The sequence below is a fragment of the Coffea eugenioides genome, chromosome 7, assembly GCF_003713205.1.
Source record: "Coffea eugenioides isolate CCC68of chromosome 7, Ceug_1.0, whole genome shotgun sequence".
Classification (NCBI taxonomy): Eukaryota; Viridiplantae; Streptophyta; class Magnoliopsida; order Gentianales; family Rubiaceae; genus Coffea; species Coffea eugenioides.
The window spans coordinates 4,532,239-4,549,958 of NC_040041.1; the positions used below are offsets into that span (position 1 = coordinate 4,532,239).

Sequence of the window (17,720 nt, forward strand, 5' to 3'; positions counted from 1 at the left end):
TTGGGGTTGGGTTTATAAGTCCCTGGGAGGACCTCAAAAGTTGCAGGCTTTTGAGGTTTCTTCTGGGATAAGGTTTATTAATCTAACTTCTGTAAAAAAAAAAAGATTGATGCAACTCCAAACTACTACACATATAAGAATTGAGTACGGAGCCTAAACAGGGGCGACACTGGAAATTAGAGCACAATCACCCCGCATCTTTCCATTATTCTGGATGCTGCATGCAGCGACTGTTTTGAGTCCCATAAGTAACGCAGCCATTGGATGATTCCGGCCGAGGCATTTCTCCATTTTGACCTGTCACCAACAGTTGCTGCAGAATCGAACAAATTTGACAAGTTCAGAGAGTTACCCATGGTATGGTAACTTTTGTCTCAATTAACTCGAGAATTTATGAAAGTCTTGGTCCTCAAATGACAAGATTTTTGTAATCTTTGTAGATGTTGTATGCTTCATCGTCCTCAGCTGGACTGAACGGACTAATGAAGAAGTCTGCTCATCTACTCTGTGAGCCGCATTAACGAGTCTCTCATACAGCTCGACGCGATAAAACCACCAAAGCAGAAATATCTTGATGAATTTTAGGTCCAAAGGGAGGAACTCAACTCAAGTTTACCTTTTTTTGTGAAACATTTACTAGTCCAAAAATTTATGACCCCCTCGTTTCCATAATTGTGGATACCCTGAAAGATTTTCTTGTTGCACATGTCTCGGGAGGAGTAGACACTACTATTTTCCGGCTTAATTGTACTACATGTACACGGTTAGTTTACCATCAAATGGCATGAGTCCTTAAATCTATATATAAGAATCGGGATCCAAATCACAAGATACAATCAATGTACAACCCTCTGAAGGCAACAAGAAGATATCCAAGACACTTTCATGTCCACCCATTAAAAAGGAAAAAAAAAAAAGCTCATGTCAACTTCTACCGTTCTTTAACTCTGAAAATTTTTGAATAAATCATCAATTTCATCCTATCCATTTAACCCGCTTATTCCCCTTTAGGGTTTAAGTCTAAGGTTCACTGAATAAATTAGTCGAAATATTGCAATCCTTTCAAGAGTAGGCTCTTTTGCACATCATGCGTCGATCAAAGCAAGCAATGGTCATTTTTAGGACAAATGTCTCTTCTCACTCCAATTGGCCAAATTTTTCAAATCATTTTTCACTCAATAAGTTGGTAGGATTCATCAGGTATTATATAGTGCCTACCCCAGAGGATTGCATTTCCATGCTAGGCTTACCCTTGGCATAAAAGGGCGAGGCATACAGTACATATTATTCAAACAGACAGAAAGAACAATAGCAGGTCACTGATATGCATATGCGTGTCCGTGTGTGTATTTCCCTTTTGGGCACCAGTTCATTGATTAGATAACTTCAAAATATATTCTGTACATCAGTTCCAGTACAAAGCTTACATGCATTTTTAATGCTTCTGGTAAACCTATCAGGGATATCTGGTTTTCTTTGTGCATTTCCAAGGAAAAGAGCATTCAAAGATCAGAGATGAGATGTCTGGAGAGGCTCCTGGGTCCTTAACTGGAGTTTCTTTCTCCCTATCTTTCAATTTCTTAAGCGTATATTGGATTCTTCAAACGCACCTGGAAGTAATGCACACCGAACACAGGGATAGCAATCTCTATATCCCTGAAGTGCATGGATACAAGGTTTTCCTCAAAGAATTTGCAACTGAAGATCAGCATAACCAACCCTTTCTTTATGCCTCTCAAAGAGATCTCTAAGTGCTTCAACAAACTGGCCATGTACTGCCGCAACCTTTTATTCGATTTAATTGAAATAGAAAAAGAACTCAGTTAGATCCCTGGAATCCTTTGCCCATTTGGCTCAGAAAACTAGCAAAACACAAACATCTGTGCTTCACCTAAAATCTCCCTAAAGCAATGCAGACCTGTAACTATAGTCTCTTGTTGGTGCAGTAATGTACCAATATATTGCATAAATAAAAGAACAGTCATATTGTTAGAAAGGTGCCAGAAATGAATTTCACTCAGATAATTCCACCAGAAGAGATGAACTGGCAATACACATACAAGTGTACATAATCTGTAGGCCTCTTCAAGCACCACAGGCTGAAAAGTAAGTTCCTATAATAGTTTCCAATGGAAAATAAAGTGTTAAATCCATTAATTTCTAACAATGAAAGATAGACGATAGCTCTCTATGATCCGCACCCCATTCATTGGATTTCCCTTACATCGACATAATTTCAGTTGCCACAAAATAGTTTAATTTCATGTATAAAAAACCAAGGTTCTGGAAGTACCTCTTCCGCAGTAGGTTGTGGATTTTTCTTGACTTCAATTGGTTTTCCAACAACAACATGCAATGGATGCCTCAAGGGCATAGGAGACCTGCAAGAGATTACTATATGCTTAACTCCAAGTGAAGTGACATTCAATAAAGGAAACTATCCAAGAACTACACTTTTTGGAAATAAAAGATCATCTGCATATCACTTCCCCAATGAAGAACTCTATTATTTTAGTTTAGAATTTATCCGGCTTCATCATGCTACTTCAGATGCTCTCATTAAACAACAACAGACCACTAATTTAGTCCAAGTAAAATTAACCATGCACAAGACATGGCTAAAAGTAATTTGGATTGACATACCCAAGGACACCCCAGAAAACAATAGGGGTGAATTTTATAGCTCTAGAAAATTCCAAGAACAACTTGCCACTGGGCTTCAACCACCTGTAGACCTCTCTCTGCATCAAAATGAGAATCAAGAAGAGAAGTACATAAATCATTCAGTGGCAAGATGCAAAAGCAAAGCTATACTATTGACAATAGCCCTCGTGATATTGTGAGTGAAGGCTCCAATTCTTAGCAATATAGCACAAGGGAAACTCAAATATGGACATGTTTATGCTCTAGCAGCATAATTTTTTTAGGGCAAAACACGGGAAACCAATAATATATAATGGCCCCATTCAAAGCCAAAGGTATTCTGCTACGTATGTGTAGTGCAATACACATGCCTTAGACATTAGAGAGGGTGTGTTATCATTTTTTTTCAAGCTCTTCGACATAGGACATGGTGCCAAATTTCCAAGATCTTTTAGATATCAGATGTTATGAACAGGAGAGATACATACATACATATATACATATATATATATATATATATATAGAGAGAGAGAGAGAGCAACAAGTACCTGCCCAAAGCAAAAAACTGGAACTAAAGGTTTGCCCGACTCCATAGCTATCCGTACAAATCCTCTCCTTGACTTAATAAAGGCAATCTACAATGACAAGCTACACAATGAACACCAGCTAAGGGAATTACAGGCATGACAGGAAGAAAAATAGAGGGGATTTTCTAGTCACAAGAGTATATGCGGAAGTAGGATATGATAAAACTTTGGGCAATTCCAACATCCCCTCACACATTTCTAGTTTGTTTTCTAAACTACACAGACAAAGTTTCTTCCTTTCTCCCATCTCTTTTAGAAAACTCAACCATAACACTAAGAGAACTCAAAAGACGAAAGGATGCACAGATGAGCAGGAAAATTATGTGGATAAATTGCCTACCAATCTCAATCTTCTTGTCCGAAGATAGAGATCACATGTTTTGTAATACAATTTGGTGATCAATGCAGAATAGTCTATGTGTATCTGGAAAGTCCTATTTCGTGCTTTTCAAAGATGAATAATGGATATGTGCACCAAATACTATGTGAACATCATGGTTTGACGTATACTTCAATAAAGTGGATCTTTCACAGCATTACAATCCTCTCAATAGCTATCCACATAAAAAAGTGTAACAGAGTTGTATAATGTTTATAACTATATCAGATTTGCAAAGCTTGGTAGCTAAAACTCATATATATATATATATATATGCAGAACAAATGATGAACTTTGACTCAAAAATCCAAGTACAACATTAAACCTCTGAACCATGCTCCATGCGGAATGCCTCTTGAACTCCACCCGGCACTATGATGCAGCTATAGCCAGATGCCAAAAGGGAAAGAAAGTTTCTCCTCGTTGCTGGCGCAAGTCCCAACCATGTCCATATATGCCTCAGGAATGGTGTATAGAAAACCTGGTCCAATTTTTTCATAACTCACACGAGTCATTTCCTACAGCGACTATATAACTAAGTTCACATGAATAATAGGCCTATGGGTCTTACAGCAGTACTTGCAAGAACCTTGATCTTGGGGAGAGGCATAAAACCTGTAAGGTCAGCAAGTGCAACAACCCCAATTGGCCAAACAGAATGCGGCTCATAGCCAAAAACTGCACAGAAGAACTTCTACTTTTATATCATTTTCATGGAAAGTGTTGGGAGAGGGGATATTTCCCAACAAAACATGCTTCAATAAATGCATGAGGCTGGGAAGATTTGCAGTGGAAAAGGGGATCAAGCGAGATAAAGAAAGAAAGCTAGTGAAATTTGTCTGCCTCGATACCTTAATAGTCATTCTCAGAAACTTGGACCCTCATTGGGTTCATAACTAATGTCTTCCTCTAGCTAAAATGCAGTAAATCATTAACGGATGGAAATTTCTTGATTTATAAAGATCAAATGTAAAAGTTCTTTTGAATGATTAGAGCATTCCTTATAAATCAAGTCATGATCTGTACTATCTAGAATTGGGTTTCGTCGAAAACTATCATGGTTTGGTCAAGACTCCTTTACTAAAGACAAGTGTCATTAGCTTTTTTGACTACCCTTCTAGTAAATGTTCCAGAAGATACGGTACTATTTACCACCACCCCATCAATTATGATGATCTTTACAGCGAGCCTGAAAAAAGTTGATCTTGACTTGAAAGGAAAGGCAAATACCGTAAGCCTGATTAGGATCAAAGGCTTTATAGTCCTCCACATACAAACAAACCGGAAAGTAACCGCAAGCATGCTTACATATATACCTGAAAATTTACCAAACAAAAAAAAACGCCACCAATTAAATGAACTCCCAAGTTTGTCTGTCATTATCTGAAATAAAACAAAATTTTTAAAGATTAACCTAGCTAATTTTCGTCCCCAGTTGCTCCTCTCATCAATAGGAAGCACCATAAATATCACCAGCAATCCAATTACCCTGAAAATTTTTTTTATTACGACAACAATTTCAAACACTTCACAAAGAATATATATTAGACACACACACACACACAGAGAACAGAGAGAGCGAGAGAAAAAGACTGACGCGAGGGCTTTGGAGAATGGAAGGAAGATGAAGGAGGCGAAGACGATAAGGGCATTGAAGTGAACCGAGCCAAGCCAAAATATCAGCGCCAGGACCGTATGAAATAATGAGCCTCGAGTTCCCTTGAACTCCAGCGCCGTCGACTGCTCCGGCGGTTGCTTGTGAGCTAACAATTCTCCATTCATCTCCGTCGTCGCCATATGCTGATGATCTTGAGACCGAGAAGTAGAACCAGGACTTCGTTATTATTTATGCAGAGCCAGAAACAAAACAGCCAACAGAAAATGAGAAGAGTGCCGTCAAGTTAAGAGATGACAAAGTTGGTGTCTGGTGCCTCACTTGGGTGCCTGACTTATATGCTTACTTTCGCTTACGTCTCTTATATATACGTCACTACCAAACTATATTTTTAAAAAAATTGAAACTTATTAGTACTAGTTTGTAAAGAAATATTTCAAATAATGTTAAAATTTGCATTGATCGAAGAATTAATAGTACTACACAAAAGAGGAAAAAAAAAAAAGAAAACTTGAATTTGTTATTGAAAAGAGAAAATAAAGACTACTCTTTTTTCTTTCCTTTTATTTTTTTATTTTTATTTTTAATTTTGGGCCTTGAGAATGAATGAGATATGGGGTGATGGCGATGCAAAATGTATGATTCTAGTAGTGTAATTTTACCCGTCGAGCCAACTCTCATTGAATCTTTTTTTTTTTTTTTGGGGTCCTAAATCACTAGCTATCGAAATGTTTTCCTCGCCCTAAATCAAATAATCATCGGGAGCCCGATCCTCATGTTTCTCATTTTATTAGCACTTGAACAGAGGTTTCTCATTTTAGTACTTGAACACGTTTTAATTAATCACCGCCGCAAGTCCCAAACAGAAATGCAAAAAAATAAAATTTGAGGTTTCGTCATGAAGGTTTTGAAAATGTTAATAGTCAGTGGTAAAACAGCTTTAGAAGCTTTAGTTGAACTAATTCACTCTTCAATGGCTTGCTTACAAAGTTTAAGAGGCAATTAATAATATTTTTCATTTCTTTCCCTTTGCTGCTTGCTTTTCTTTCTCTTTGTTACTTACAAAGTTGGAGTTAGTATTTGCTTGCATCAGAGTTACTAGTATTTTTCATTTCTTTCTCTTTGTTGCTTACAAAGTTTTTTTTTTTTTTTTTGTTTTGCTGCTTACAAAGTTGGAGTTAGTATTTGCTTGCATCATAAACACGTTTTTAATTATATTTTTATCTCATATACATCACATCATAATCTATACTACAGTTATTATTTCAAAAAATTTGCTATCCAAACACACGCTTTGATTGTTAGCTACTGTTACGCGGTCATAATTGTGATGATCCACCTAACACAAGGTGGCACTTATCGTCTTTATTAAAAGCAAGATAACAACGTTCGATGGTCCATAAAACCGTAATAAAAGTTGTATTTATTTGGAGTTAGTTGACAGTTGAGACTCATTGTTAAACATTAGCTGTCCGTTGTCTATGGATCTGATTCTATTGCCTTGATCAAAGAGAAGGATGATTATCAGAGTAACAGTACTCAGCAGAAGCAAAGCTCCAAATTTCAGTCCATTGATAATTAACGATCGAAGATGGACTGGTGTTTCTCCCAGATTGTTCTCCAGGACATGAATCTTCTTTTAGCATCCCAGAAATCTTTTGTAACCTTTCTCACTCTGTCTTGGGCCATTCTTGTGACCTTTCTTCTCTGCATCGCATGCTAAGCTAGAGTCCCGGTCCTGGTCTTCCAAATTGGCCATAGGCCATACTATTATTCATTAATCATTCATGAGGTTCCTCCCGGCAAAGTTTAGAAGAATCCAACAAACTTTTTAAACATTATGGATCACGAGCATAGCCGTGTGTCTTGCTCTAAATGCAACAGGACTCTGATTCCCCTGGAGGGTGATATTAGCTTCATGATTCTCATCTTGCCTTCCTGAACCTGTAGAAGATGTAAAACCATGATCTAACTTTTCAGAACCTGGAACTGTAGATGAACTGAAGACAAAGTTTTGCATTGATCATCCTCTTGTTTAACTTTTTGGACGACAGGATTGTTCGAATGTCTTGCTGACAGACTATGCTTCTCTTCCAGAAGCTGCAGCTGCATCAATTATAATTTGTTGCAGTCAGGAAAATGACCAGTTGTGCAAATATCTACAAGGAAATTCATAAGTACGTACCAAAATGACACAAAATAAAATGAGAAAGTAGTTCTACTAGATGTTGAAGCATCTCGATAAGAAACTATATATGTAGTCGAAGGAAAAGAGAAATTTAACAAAAATTACGAAAATGGCTAATGATTTACAGGGCGATCAAGGCGGTCTAATCTTGGGAGAACAGGGGTGGTTAAAACTTGTTCTTGCATTTCTTGTTTGTCCATGATGTTCAAAATTTGAGGCCTTGTCCAGGGCTTTGTTGTGAGGACTTAGGAGGTACCCATGACCTTGACTACTTCCTATCTTTCTATAAACGGAAAGATGTAGAAAATATATCTTTGCATTTTATAAAGATGGACTCACGGTTTGCTGTTCAGATATTAATAGTTGTATGTGTGAATAATGAGAAAACAAGATGTGGACACTGGCTCTGAAGTGGTAGCTTGTAAGAAAGGAAGATATAACATAATAGTTGCGATTTTTAATACTACTATTTGTCAATCAAAGTAGTAGTAGTAGTAAATGACAACCACCGCGCCACACCCTCTTGTCACGTTCTCCCTTCTTGATTATGGAAACTGGTAGCAGACTTCAGCTATTGCTTATTCTTATCTGATCTGATGATGGGCTCTGATCTCATATCTCTACCGTTTCTCCCATGCCACTCGTTTCTTCCTCTATCTCTCTCTCGATCAAAGTATCGAGATTGGAGTTATCTTTGTTAGTCAAATGCCTGCATGCTAAGTTCAATATTGCCTCATTTTAGGCAAGGTGAACTTACTGGATGCATATCGTTTCTACTTTTCTACTGTAAATAGATGATGCACACAAGAAAATGCTGCCAAAGGAAAAGAAATCTAGAACCCTTTTAAATTCATTTCTTGTTATTTGAACAAACAAGCCAAGGAATCGTCCCAATAAACGTCAGTTTTTTGTGAGGTGTAGTTACATTCAAAAGGTAGCAATGGTTGGATGCAAAGACAACCAACCAAGTCTTGACTTGCATTAATTTTTTTTCAAATGTCTGTGTCAGTTTAAAGAAGTTTAATGTATTCTACGTCATTTAGGTTAGTGTTGTGAAGACAATCTAAGATGAAAAGTTTTCTCCCATAAGCAATTAAGGAACATACGTCTCGAAGAAGAAATTTGCAGTTGATTAATGGATCGATGCTATGGAGTTTGAACCAACTGAATCTTCTTCACTATGTAACCAATTTTGGCTTTTCGCTCCCTTCCTATTGAAAATGATGGGATATTCCAAAGTCATCCATGGAAGGATTCGGGCATGCTATGCCATTTCCTAGGAGGGTTGGAATCAGCACTTGTATTGGAGGTATCATTAGGCAGAGTCAATAACCAAGCACCACCAATGCATTTCCATTTCCACGCCAACATAGTTAAGATGGTTCCTAAGAAATAGGTAAAAACAAATACTACAATGGTGACACTTCACCGGATCCCTCACACGACTTGACAAAGAATTTCCTTAATGATTGTCCAATTTGTTCTTACAGAGAATCCAAACATATAAAGCCCTTGATTCTCTTTGAACTCCCAACAAGGATTATATCTATATGGTATGATAGCTATTTAATAGTAACAAGATGACCTTTCTTTTAAATAGAAGAAGAAGAAGAAGAAGAAGAAGAATGTGGTACATCTCTTTCCTAGGAAGGTTTTACACAGAGGCCATATCCACTAGTTGTTCGGGCATGTGCAGAATTTCCTCTTGTAAATTGGCAAACATTACAAAAATTTGAACGCTTTCTTCAAGAGTCTGGTGTCTGTGTTTCAATTCAAATTCGTGAAAATTAATGATTGCTTGAACTTGGCTTTAATTATTTTGGAGAAACAGTGTAGAGTGTGTGTACTAATTCAGATTTCCTTATTTTGTGGTTGATAGCCAAAGATGCAGAATCATCATGATTTATGAGCTTTATGATCTCCATCAAAAGCCTTAATCAAGCCAAATGTGACGGACATAGATATCCATCCTCCTGTTAGAACTCTCATTGCAGATAATCTTATGGGTGAACCGCCAAGAAGGGCTCCAAGTCCCCCAAACAACACCAGAGCAATAGTTGTTACCAGCATTATTATCACAATCCTGGTTCTGTATTGAGATATCGCCAGAGCAGCCACTAGGGGAACCACCGATCCACAAAGAAAAGCCAAGGCTGATGCTGCTGCAGCCTTGAATGGATTAGGCAGGGCCTCCTCTTTGCCATCAACTTGCTTTGCCATACTTGCTCTTGCATCTGTCACCATGGAGACAATTTCCCTTGCGATGACTCACTTTCGCTGGCCAGATTTACAAATGGAGATCTGTTTGGTTCTGGCACAGATGGATGAGGAGTTAGAAAATGGATGTTGATATTATCACCAACTTGCAGGTCGTGCAACTTACCATCTGAACAAGTTTTGTGGATTGTTGATTTTTCGATGTCCCTCTGGGTTGCGACAGAAACAAACTCTCCAACAGCCATGCTGCAGGCACCTGCAAGAGCTACTGCAATCCCCGAAATGATCATGGACTCCTGATCGTCTTTTGCTGCACATATTCCGAGCATCATGGATGCAGTCGAAAGCAAACCATCATTGCACCAAGAATGGCTGCTCTAAGCCATTGAGCTCTCTGCATTCCCTGTCGTACTTTTTCTTGTGTAGCTGTTACAGAAAGCTTATTTGCAGAACCAGGTTCAATTGACATAGAAGCAGCTATGTAATGTAGACAAAGGTCGGAAACGGAGTGTGGTCTTTGACTGGAAAGCACACTTCCTAATTCTTTACTTAAAGTCTGCAAACCACACTCTAATCACGTGGAAGCAATGTGCATGTTGAGAACATATACAAGTAACCCACCCTATCCAATGTCGTCCAAGAAACAGATTCCCTTAGGGGGGCACCGGTGAAGGCTCCAAAAATTGAAATGTCAAATTATAACGTCAAAGCCTAAGACAGCTCTGAAGAAGCCCATGCTGTACTTATACAAGCTTCGTGAGTGCAACTTTGTTAACTTTCTTATTCTATTTCTCCAAAAATTACAGCAGCTAGAATGAAATAAAAATGTATACTAACACAAATCAATTCTCACTAAAACAGCATCACTCTGACACATAAAATACCTTAAATATACAACTTACCCAAAACTTTAAACAACAATCTTGGACATGAAATTATCTTGAATTTGAATAGAGATCCATTTTCAGACAAAATACAAGCATATATATTAGGAGAATTGCAGTCCCATAGGGCAATTATCTCACCCGCGAGATCATGTTCCCAAGCTGATGGTAGAATTGTTCGTGACATAAACATCTCGTTGCTCATAATATACACTTAAACAGTACCATTTTGATTCATAACAAGCCAATCGAAACACTCCGATGATTTCTTCATTCCTTATGACACCAAACTCTCAGATAAGTAAGACAATCTTGATAATAATGGTGATGAGATTATAATTATGACAATAACAATACCAGCAATAACAAGAATCAGTGCTATTATGACGAGTTACGGATAGAATTCAATTGAATATTTTTCCATGACAAACGAATTCTTTCCAACCAATGGAACTTCACCAATGAAACCATTTCAGCTAGTTTACGGGCTCTTCCAAGTAGAAAACTGATTTCATTCTGTGACAAGCAAATAGAACCAGCCTGTAACAGACAAATCATAAATGATGGCCACGCAATAAGTTTAACATGCTCCCAAAGTCATTTTCCCAGCTGTCTCTGGCTCATGTAGCTAAAATCGTTGATCAGTATTAAAATGTTTACCACTGTCTATTACACGGAAAAGAAAATAACTTCATGCTCCAGCTTGAGACAGCTAGCTAACTATACCATGGGTGACACGCATATAAAACATAGCATCTAAATATATCTTACCAGCACATGCAAGATAAAACCCAATGCATTTTGGCCTTAATACAACCAGTCACATATAACCAACAAGAGTCAAGTGGAAGGCATCCTATATTTGGAAACTACAACTGAATACTACAAGTAACCATCCCTGCGGTCCTGCTCTTCTGCCTCCTTGTTAGCAATTTGAACTGCTTTGAACCAAAGGAATGCCTGGATAAAATACATCTGGTTAATGTTATGCATCTTTTATGAATGAAGATTCAAGGGGAGTTAGTTTCCCCGGATTTGTAGTTCTATTGAACTAATGCCTAGTTTCCTTTAATGTTATGCATCTTTTATTACCAAAAAAAATATCTGGTTAATTAGCAGTAGCAAGTTTAAGTAAAGCTTTCACTATTATACACTTGCAATGCAAGAGCATTAAAGATGGTCCAGGATGTTAAAACAGTTTTACTTGTATCTTTAACAATTTGCAGGAAGTGACATTAAGCCTTTCAAGGTATTTGATAAGCTAGATTCTGACAGAAAAATAGCCTTAAATCAACAGCAACATTAAAGCAATTTGACGAGGTCAAATTGTAACGAATGCGAAGTCTTCAGAAGCGATATAGAGATCAAGAGCCACCCAAATCATTCTACTTCCTAGCTTGAGAAAGCGCCCCTTTCCTCTTCCCCCTTCTCCGAAAGAGGAAAAACAAACAATAGACAGACAAGAATAACAGCCGTGAATTTTAACAATAAGGGTATTATAGAGCAGCAATATTGAATTGTTCAGCGAGTGCATCTACTTTATCTATACAAGAGAAGTGGTAAGCTTTTAACATGGGAACTGAACTTCCATAAGACCACAAAATCTTTTTCATTTTTTTCCTTTTTCTTTAATTAACTCTCGTGTCATGCATATCAACGCTTTGTATATGAAGTTTGTGCAATGTCAGTGTAGAAAAGCGTAATCCTGACAATGATAATGCATTGTTTATTCACAAATTTATCAAATTACTAACGACAAGAGCAGTTGTTGGAAAAGAAAATTGGCTCACCGAAGAGGGGATGCCAGTGAAAGCAAAAAAGCCAAGCAATGGAGCATAGAATACATTATCTGAGTTCAAAACTCCAAATGCAGGCCTTTGATTCGCATACTCAAAAACAGAACCAATCTGCAAAACAAAAGAAAACCAAGCAAAATTCAAAAGGTCTATTATATCAGCATCGAGTTCCACAGGGAAAACGAAAGAAAAAAGTCTGTAACAAACAAATGTGAATTTAAATTCAAAAAAATGAAGGGGCTTTACCGCAGCAATGGCTGTGACAGCTGAGGCAAGCAAGTAAACAAAGTAGGGAACTTCAAAGCTAGAAGAATCTTGCTGCGCCTCATCACGGGCCCAAGGAGGAGGCTCATCTGAGCCGGGCTTAGCCCAGGAAGGAACTGAAGGGTCATCATCTTCTCCATCATTCTTAGAAGAACCTTCTGTTAAGGCCGAAACTCTCAGCCTACGAGCATTTTCAACTGAATTTTTCTTCTTTGGTCCAGTTTTTAGGATGAATAGTGGTAAACTGAGGGAGCGAGAAAGCGGAAATGAATTGGGATGCCATGGTTTTGGTGAATGAATGAGTGAATTCGAGTTGCAGAGGGATGATGAAGCCGACGTTACCATTAGTTACAAGATTTCAGGAGAATAAGGTTATGACTTAGTGATCCTACAATTTTCAGAATGCAGAGTCGCAACAAGAAGAATGGAGTGGAAGTAGAAAAGAGAGAGGGGAAAAAAAGATTTTCTCTTATCTTTTGATTCTTGGACTTTTTTTTTTCAAGAGGAAATTGGGGAGAATTTTGAGAAGGTACGGTTCAGGTTTATCCACAAAATCCGTGTTGTCTTTTTCTATTTCACGTTTGGAAAATTATTTTTCGCTCTATTGTTTTGGATATTTTTCAAAATCACGACTTCGTTTTCTCTTCTTAACCTGCAAAGCTAACTAATAGCTCCATTTGGCATAGCTTACACATTTTTTTTCCAGCTCCTCTCAGTCATAGCTCCATTTGGCATTTGCTTGGTTTAGCAAGTACTTTGGCGATTTTTAAAAGAAAAAAAGATGGTACTTTACATGTATAGCATGCATCTAGACCCGCAAATAAGGTTACTAGAAATTCTAGCTGCTCGTTAACTATTTATGAGTAGCTCAATCAATGGTTCGACTTGAGTTTGGTCAAAATCAAATTCAAATGGAGTTCGAGCACCTCGTTTGTGAATTCAAGTCGAGCACATGACGTAGAGAAGGAGGCTCAAATGTTCGACGAGTTTATTCGAGCAATTAGGTTTTCTTTTAATTAAAAATAATATGTATGTAAAATTACACTTGTAACTATGGAAGTTGTGAAATTTATCAGTAGAAAATTCGAATTCGACATGGCTTGCAAGGATTCTCAAGTTTATTTGAGTTAAGCTCGATCTCATATACTACATTATTACTTGCTTGAATCGAGTTGGAGTTTAAATATTTTTATTTGATTGAACTCGAGTAGCATTAATTGTCAGCGATCGAGTTCAAGTTAGAGTGTGGTATCACTCATCTTAACTAGCCTCGAATGCACCCCTACACGTTAAGTGTATACACTGACAATGCGTAGAAGATTTACCATTCCCTTAAATATAAAACTCCGAAGCTGGAGAAAAGCAATTTTGTTCCAAGAACCCTGCCAAAAACAATAAAAATGCAGTAGACTACAACCATTGGCCATCATGTTCCATCTTATAGTGGGTTTGTGACCCAAAATACAAATGGCAATTGCACATCTAAATAGTCATTCAAAATGCCGCAAGACTTTGGAGCGCTCCTCCAGTGACCCGATTTTCCTTTAGTGCCTATGATCGGTGGGCCTGTTGAACTTTAGGCCTCTAGCCCATGTGAAGACACACTAGCCCATCCCAAAATACCATCGAGCGGTGATTTTCCCAGCGGGTATTGTAAATACGTGCACTAATCCGATTCATTATTCATGCTACCGTCTCAAAAATTCATTAGGCTTCTAAAATAAGTAAAATGATTAATTTTTCCTACGTTCCAATGTAACCATTGATAGATTTAGATACACTACTATATATGTAGAATTTAATATTTAAATTTAAATTGAAATTAGTTATCATACATTTAGATATAATAGTGAATGCATAGGGATAACAATTAGGAGGGATGAGCCCCGCCGAGAGTTGATGGAAGAATGAATGCATAGGAATGACAATTGAGACTCATGTGCCTGTGGGGGTCGATGGAGTAGAGGATAGGACGGAACGAAGGGTAACTTTTCCCCCGCTAAAAAACGGGACAATGGACGGGGGATATATACATAAATATTTTTATACTAATAATTATATATTTATATTAATATAAATTATTGATTAGTTGTACTAATATATTTATATTAAATTATTAATTACATTCTTTATTAATTTTATTTGTTTAACTAATTATAAGCTTTTTTGCCCCGCGGGTGTAGGGCAAGGTGAGGGTGAGGGTGAGGTGTGGAAGTGTTTGGGCAACAGGGCGGGGGATAGGGGAATGTGAACTGCATCGGCGTAGCGGCAGCGCAAATTCAGAGGCATTGAGATAAATTCCAATGCCCAACATCTTGTTAGCTAAAATAAAGGTAAGCAAACCATTTTAATTAAAACTAAAAATCCAAATCCATCTCTTCTTCATTACGCTTAAAACGTAAAAACATATGCATAATAGATAATTAACCATGGATGCCTTGTAAGGCTTGTGCGTTGAAAATGAACTGGTGTCATGATGGCAAAACTCCATAATTAACACCAATTTTCTTCGTGTTAATAATGATAGTAGGATCATTAGCATTCCAGTGTATTTATGCTTTTTTCTAGTGACCATCATAATAATTGTAACCGTTATCCCTCTATTTACCATCATTTCCCTCAACAACATCCACCCCCCAAAATGCCATGGCCATGACCATGAGCTTCACAAAAGAGAAAAAGAACGGCATTGGACCTGTTGCAAGAGTCTTTTCTCGCGCCGAAAAGCATGGAATTGTCAACTAACTTTCTTGAAAACCATAAAAGCAGCGGCGTTTAGGTTTCTTCCCTCCAAGATTTTGCCTTCAGGCCCTTAACGGGTTCTTTACACAGTAGTCAACCAAAGTTCACAGCTTTCGGGGCAAGTCTGTCATGCAATACATTTCTTACAAGTCTTGTTTTGCTTTTCATGATGGTTATTCTGACGGCCAACTCAATTGACAAGAACGGACCCTTTTTTACAAGGTATTGTGTATTTAAATCTTAACTCGATATGAAAATTATGTTGATGAATGATATATAAAACTCCTATAAGCGACTTATAATATAATTGCAGGAGTATACTCTAGTCTACGATGATGATCGAAATCGAATCGAATCGAATCGAACTCTTTCTTTCCAAAAAAAAAAATAGGAAAAAAAAGGGATCATTATTCTAGCATCGTATGTGCCTCTTAAAAATTGTTCATACGGGCTTAGCGTAGACGAAATCTTGAAAAATTTAGAAATTGATGCATAGATGCAAACTTGCAATATTGAGGGTCTTTTCTTCCTGAGATTTGGGAAGGTGTTCTCATAAAAACTTTAAAGTTTGAAGGGGGAATTTGAGGAAATATATGTACGTTATGATCCTTAAAAATGTTGTCCGATTAATCAATTATTTTGCACGATTAAAATTATGTAATCCAGATGCCGTAATGGGCCACTTCTGTTAGCGAAGAGTGAAGGCAAGCGCATGCAAACCAGCCAGTTAGAAAAAGAAAAAAAGAAAAGGCACGCAGTTCCTGGGGAATGTGGCCGTCCACCATGTCTCCCATTAATTCATAGCCGTTTATATCCTGTCCGTGAATTTCATGTCAGCCTACCCCAAAAGTTCAGCAGGTTGTTTATTAAAGAACTGGTTACGCTTTACAAGTTGTATCAAGTCACCTACGGTTTAACAATTTTTGACACTTCAATTTTAAATGTAAATTAATTAACATTACATAGCATGCACAATCTCTACAAAGACTAGAAATTCTAGCTAGGCCTTCAGGTAAACTCGTATCATTAATAGACTTGTTTTATTTCTTCATCTATTTCAAATTATAATTCACTAATTACAACAAAATTAACTAATTTTTGTTAATTTATGTGAAAATCAATAATACTATCAAAGTGGGACGAATGGATGGAGTATTTTGTTTTGTCAAGACTATAATTAGTGGTATCTATTTAGTTTCTAACACACTTTAGTGACCTTGTAAGTTAATAAAGTGAAAGGAATAAAAGATAGTAGCTAGTTACCGTTGGTTGAAAAGAATAACAAAATGATCAGCAACATAACAAGATGCTTTTCACCAAACGAAATTAGCACCAGCAATCGTCTGCAGAGTTTCTTGTTCTTTAGAAGAAATGTGGGGTGGTAAAAGGCCCTTCGTACATCTCTATCTCGTTGTAAGATTGCGTAAAACTTCTGGAGTCCAAGAATTTTTGGGGGATGCACGAGCTTGTTGATAAGATGATTTCTTTTTGTTTGTGTTAGGCAGATGGTCTGGTTGTTATACCTACGTTTCTTCTAATTCTGTTGTTTTCTGCTTTTCTCTGGCTTTTAGGCTTTTCCAGATCATCTTTCATGGAGTTTCACGAGGTCGAAAATGACTAGTTTTTGTCCGTGATATGGAAGAAACAAGAATTATGAGCCAAGACAACTAGCAGCGAATCATGTTTCAGTTTATGAAGGAAGTTCTGGGGTCTGGATACACGCTGTTCTTTAGCAGATTTTTTGTAAAGCAACAATTTTTTTTTCCCAAATAAATGGATAATTTGTTGGGAATATTCGTCTTTTATTTAGTACTTTTGTCGGCCAATGTCATTGTAGTCTTAATGCAAAGAGTCATTATAGCTCGTGTTAAAGCATTTCTCACTATTATCATTTCATCTTCCCTAAAAATGTGTCATTTTCATCTCCGCTAAAGTGTGCACACAAGCAGGAATGAGTATATATACGCATGTGCAATATTTGATAATCAAAATTAAATTGAGATTAGTTGTCGTACATTTAATACATTATGAGTGTCCATAACGAAAAATATTTGTATTGGACGAAATTAGAATTGACGATCTTATATACTGTAATCGCGATACGTACAAAGATCTCGAATATAAAGTGAAAGACAAATGATTTTCATCACTTTTCAATTTTGGGCTATCCTTTTTCTCGATGAATAGTTGAGGTACATGGTTTAAGTTAAAAAAGTATAGGCAGATACCATAATCATGAAATGGTAGAGAATCAACATGGTAATTGAGTGAAATCTATTTGATAGAGTTGCCTAATCGTTCAATTCATGGTAGCTAGTGCATAATCTATGTAACCACTAAAAGCTTAATTTAACTAATAATAAATGCCATCATTGCCACAATTCAATTGATAACTCGGGCAAACC

The 17,720-nt window shown here is 37.2% G+C and overlaps 3 protein-coding genes across 3 annotated transcripts; all 3 read right to left on the reverse strand.

Moving 5' to 3' along the window:
• Window positions 1-1,341: 1,341 nt before the first annotated feature.
• On the reverse strand, window positions 1,342-5,549 carry LOC113778478 (diacylglycerol O-acyltransferase 2D). The gene is made up of 9 exons (XM_027323900.1): window positions 5,207-5,549; window positions 5,024-5,098; window positions 4,840-4,925; window positions 4,181-4,287; window positions 3,935-4,090; window positions 3,192-3,278; window positions 2,644-2,741; window positions 2,294-2,381; window positions 1,342-1,785 (listed from the first exon to the last, which is right to left on the reverse strand). The coding sequence occupies exons 1-9, from the start codon at window positions 5,404-5,406 to the stop codon at window positions 1,684-1,686; spliced, it is 999 nt and encodes a 332-aa protein (XP_027179701.1). The 5' UTR covers window positions 5,407-5,549; the 3' UTR covers window positions 1,342-1,683.
• A 4,100-nt stretch (window positions 5,550-9,649) lies between these two features.
• On the reverse strand, window positions 9,650-10,098 carry LOC113778008 (vacuolar iron transporter homolog 5-like). Its single transcript, XM_027323251.1, has 2 exons — window positions 9,993-10,098; window positions 9,650-9,939 (listed from the first exon to the last, which is right to left on the reverse strand). The coding sequence occupies exons 1-2, from the start codon at window positions 10,096-10,098 to the stop codon at window positions 9,650-9,652; spliced, it is 396 nt and encodes a 131-aa protein (XP_027179052.1).
• Window positions 10,099-11,046: 948 nt separating this feature from the next.
• On the reverse strand, window positions 11,047-13,067 carry LOC113778621. Its single transcript, XM_027324083.1, has 3 exons — window positions 12,556-13,067; window positions 12,304-12,420; window positions 11,047-11,473 (listed from the first exon to the last, which is right to left on the reverse strand). The coding sequence occupies exons 1-3, from the start codon at window positions 12,916-12,918 to the stop codon at window positions 11,396-11,398; spliced, it is 558 nt and encodes a 185-aa protein (XP_027179884.1). The 5' UTR covers window positions 12,919-13,067; the 3' UTR covers window positions 11,047-11,395.
• Window positions 13,068-17,720: the final 4,653 nt, after the last annotated feature.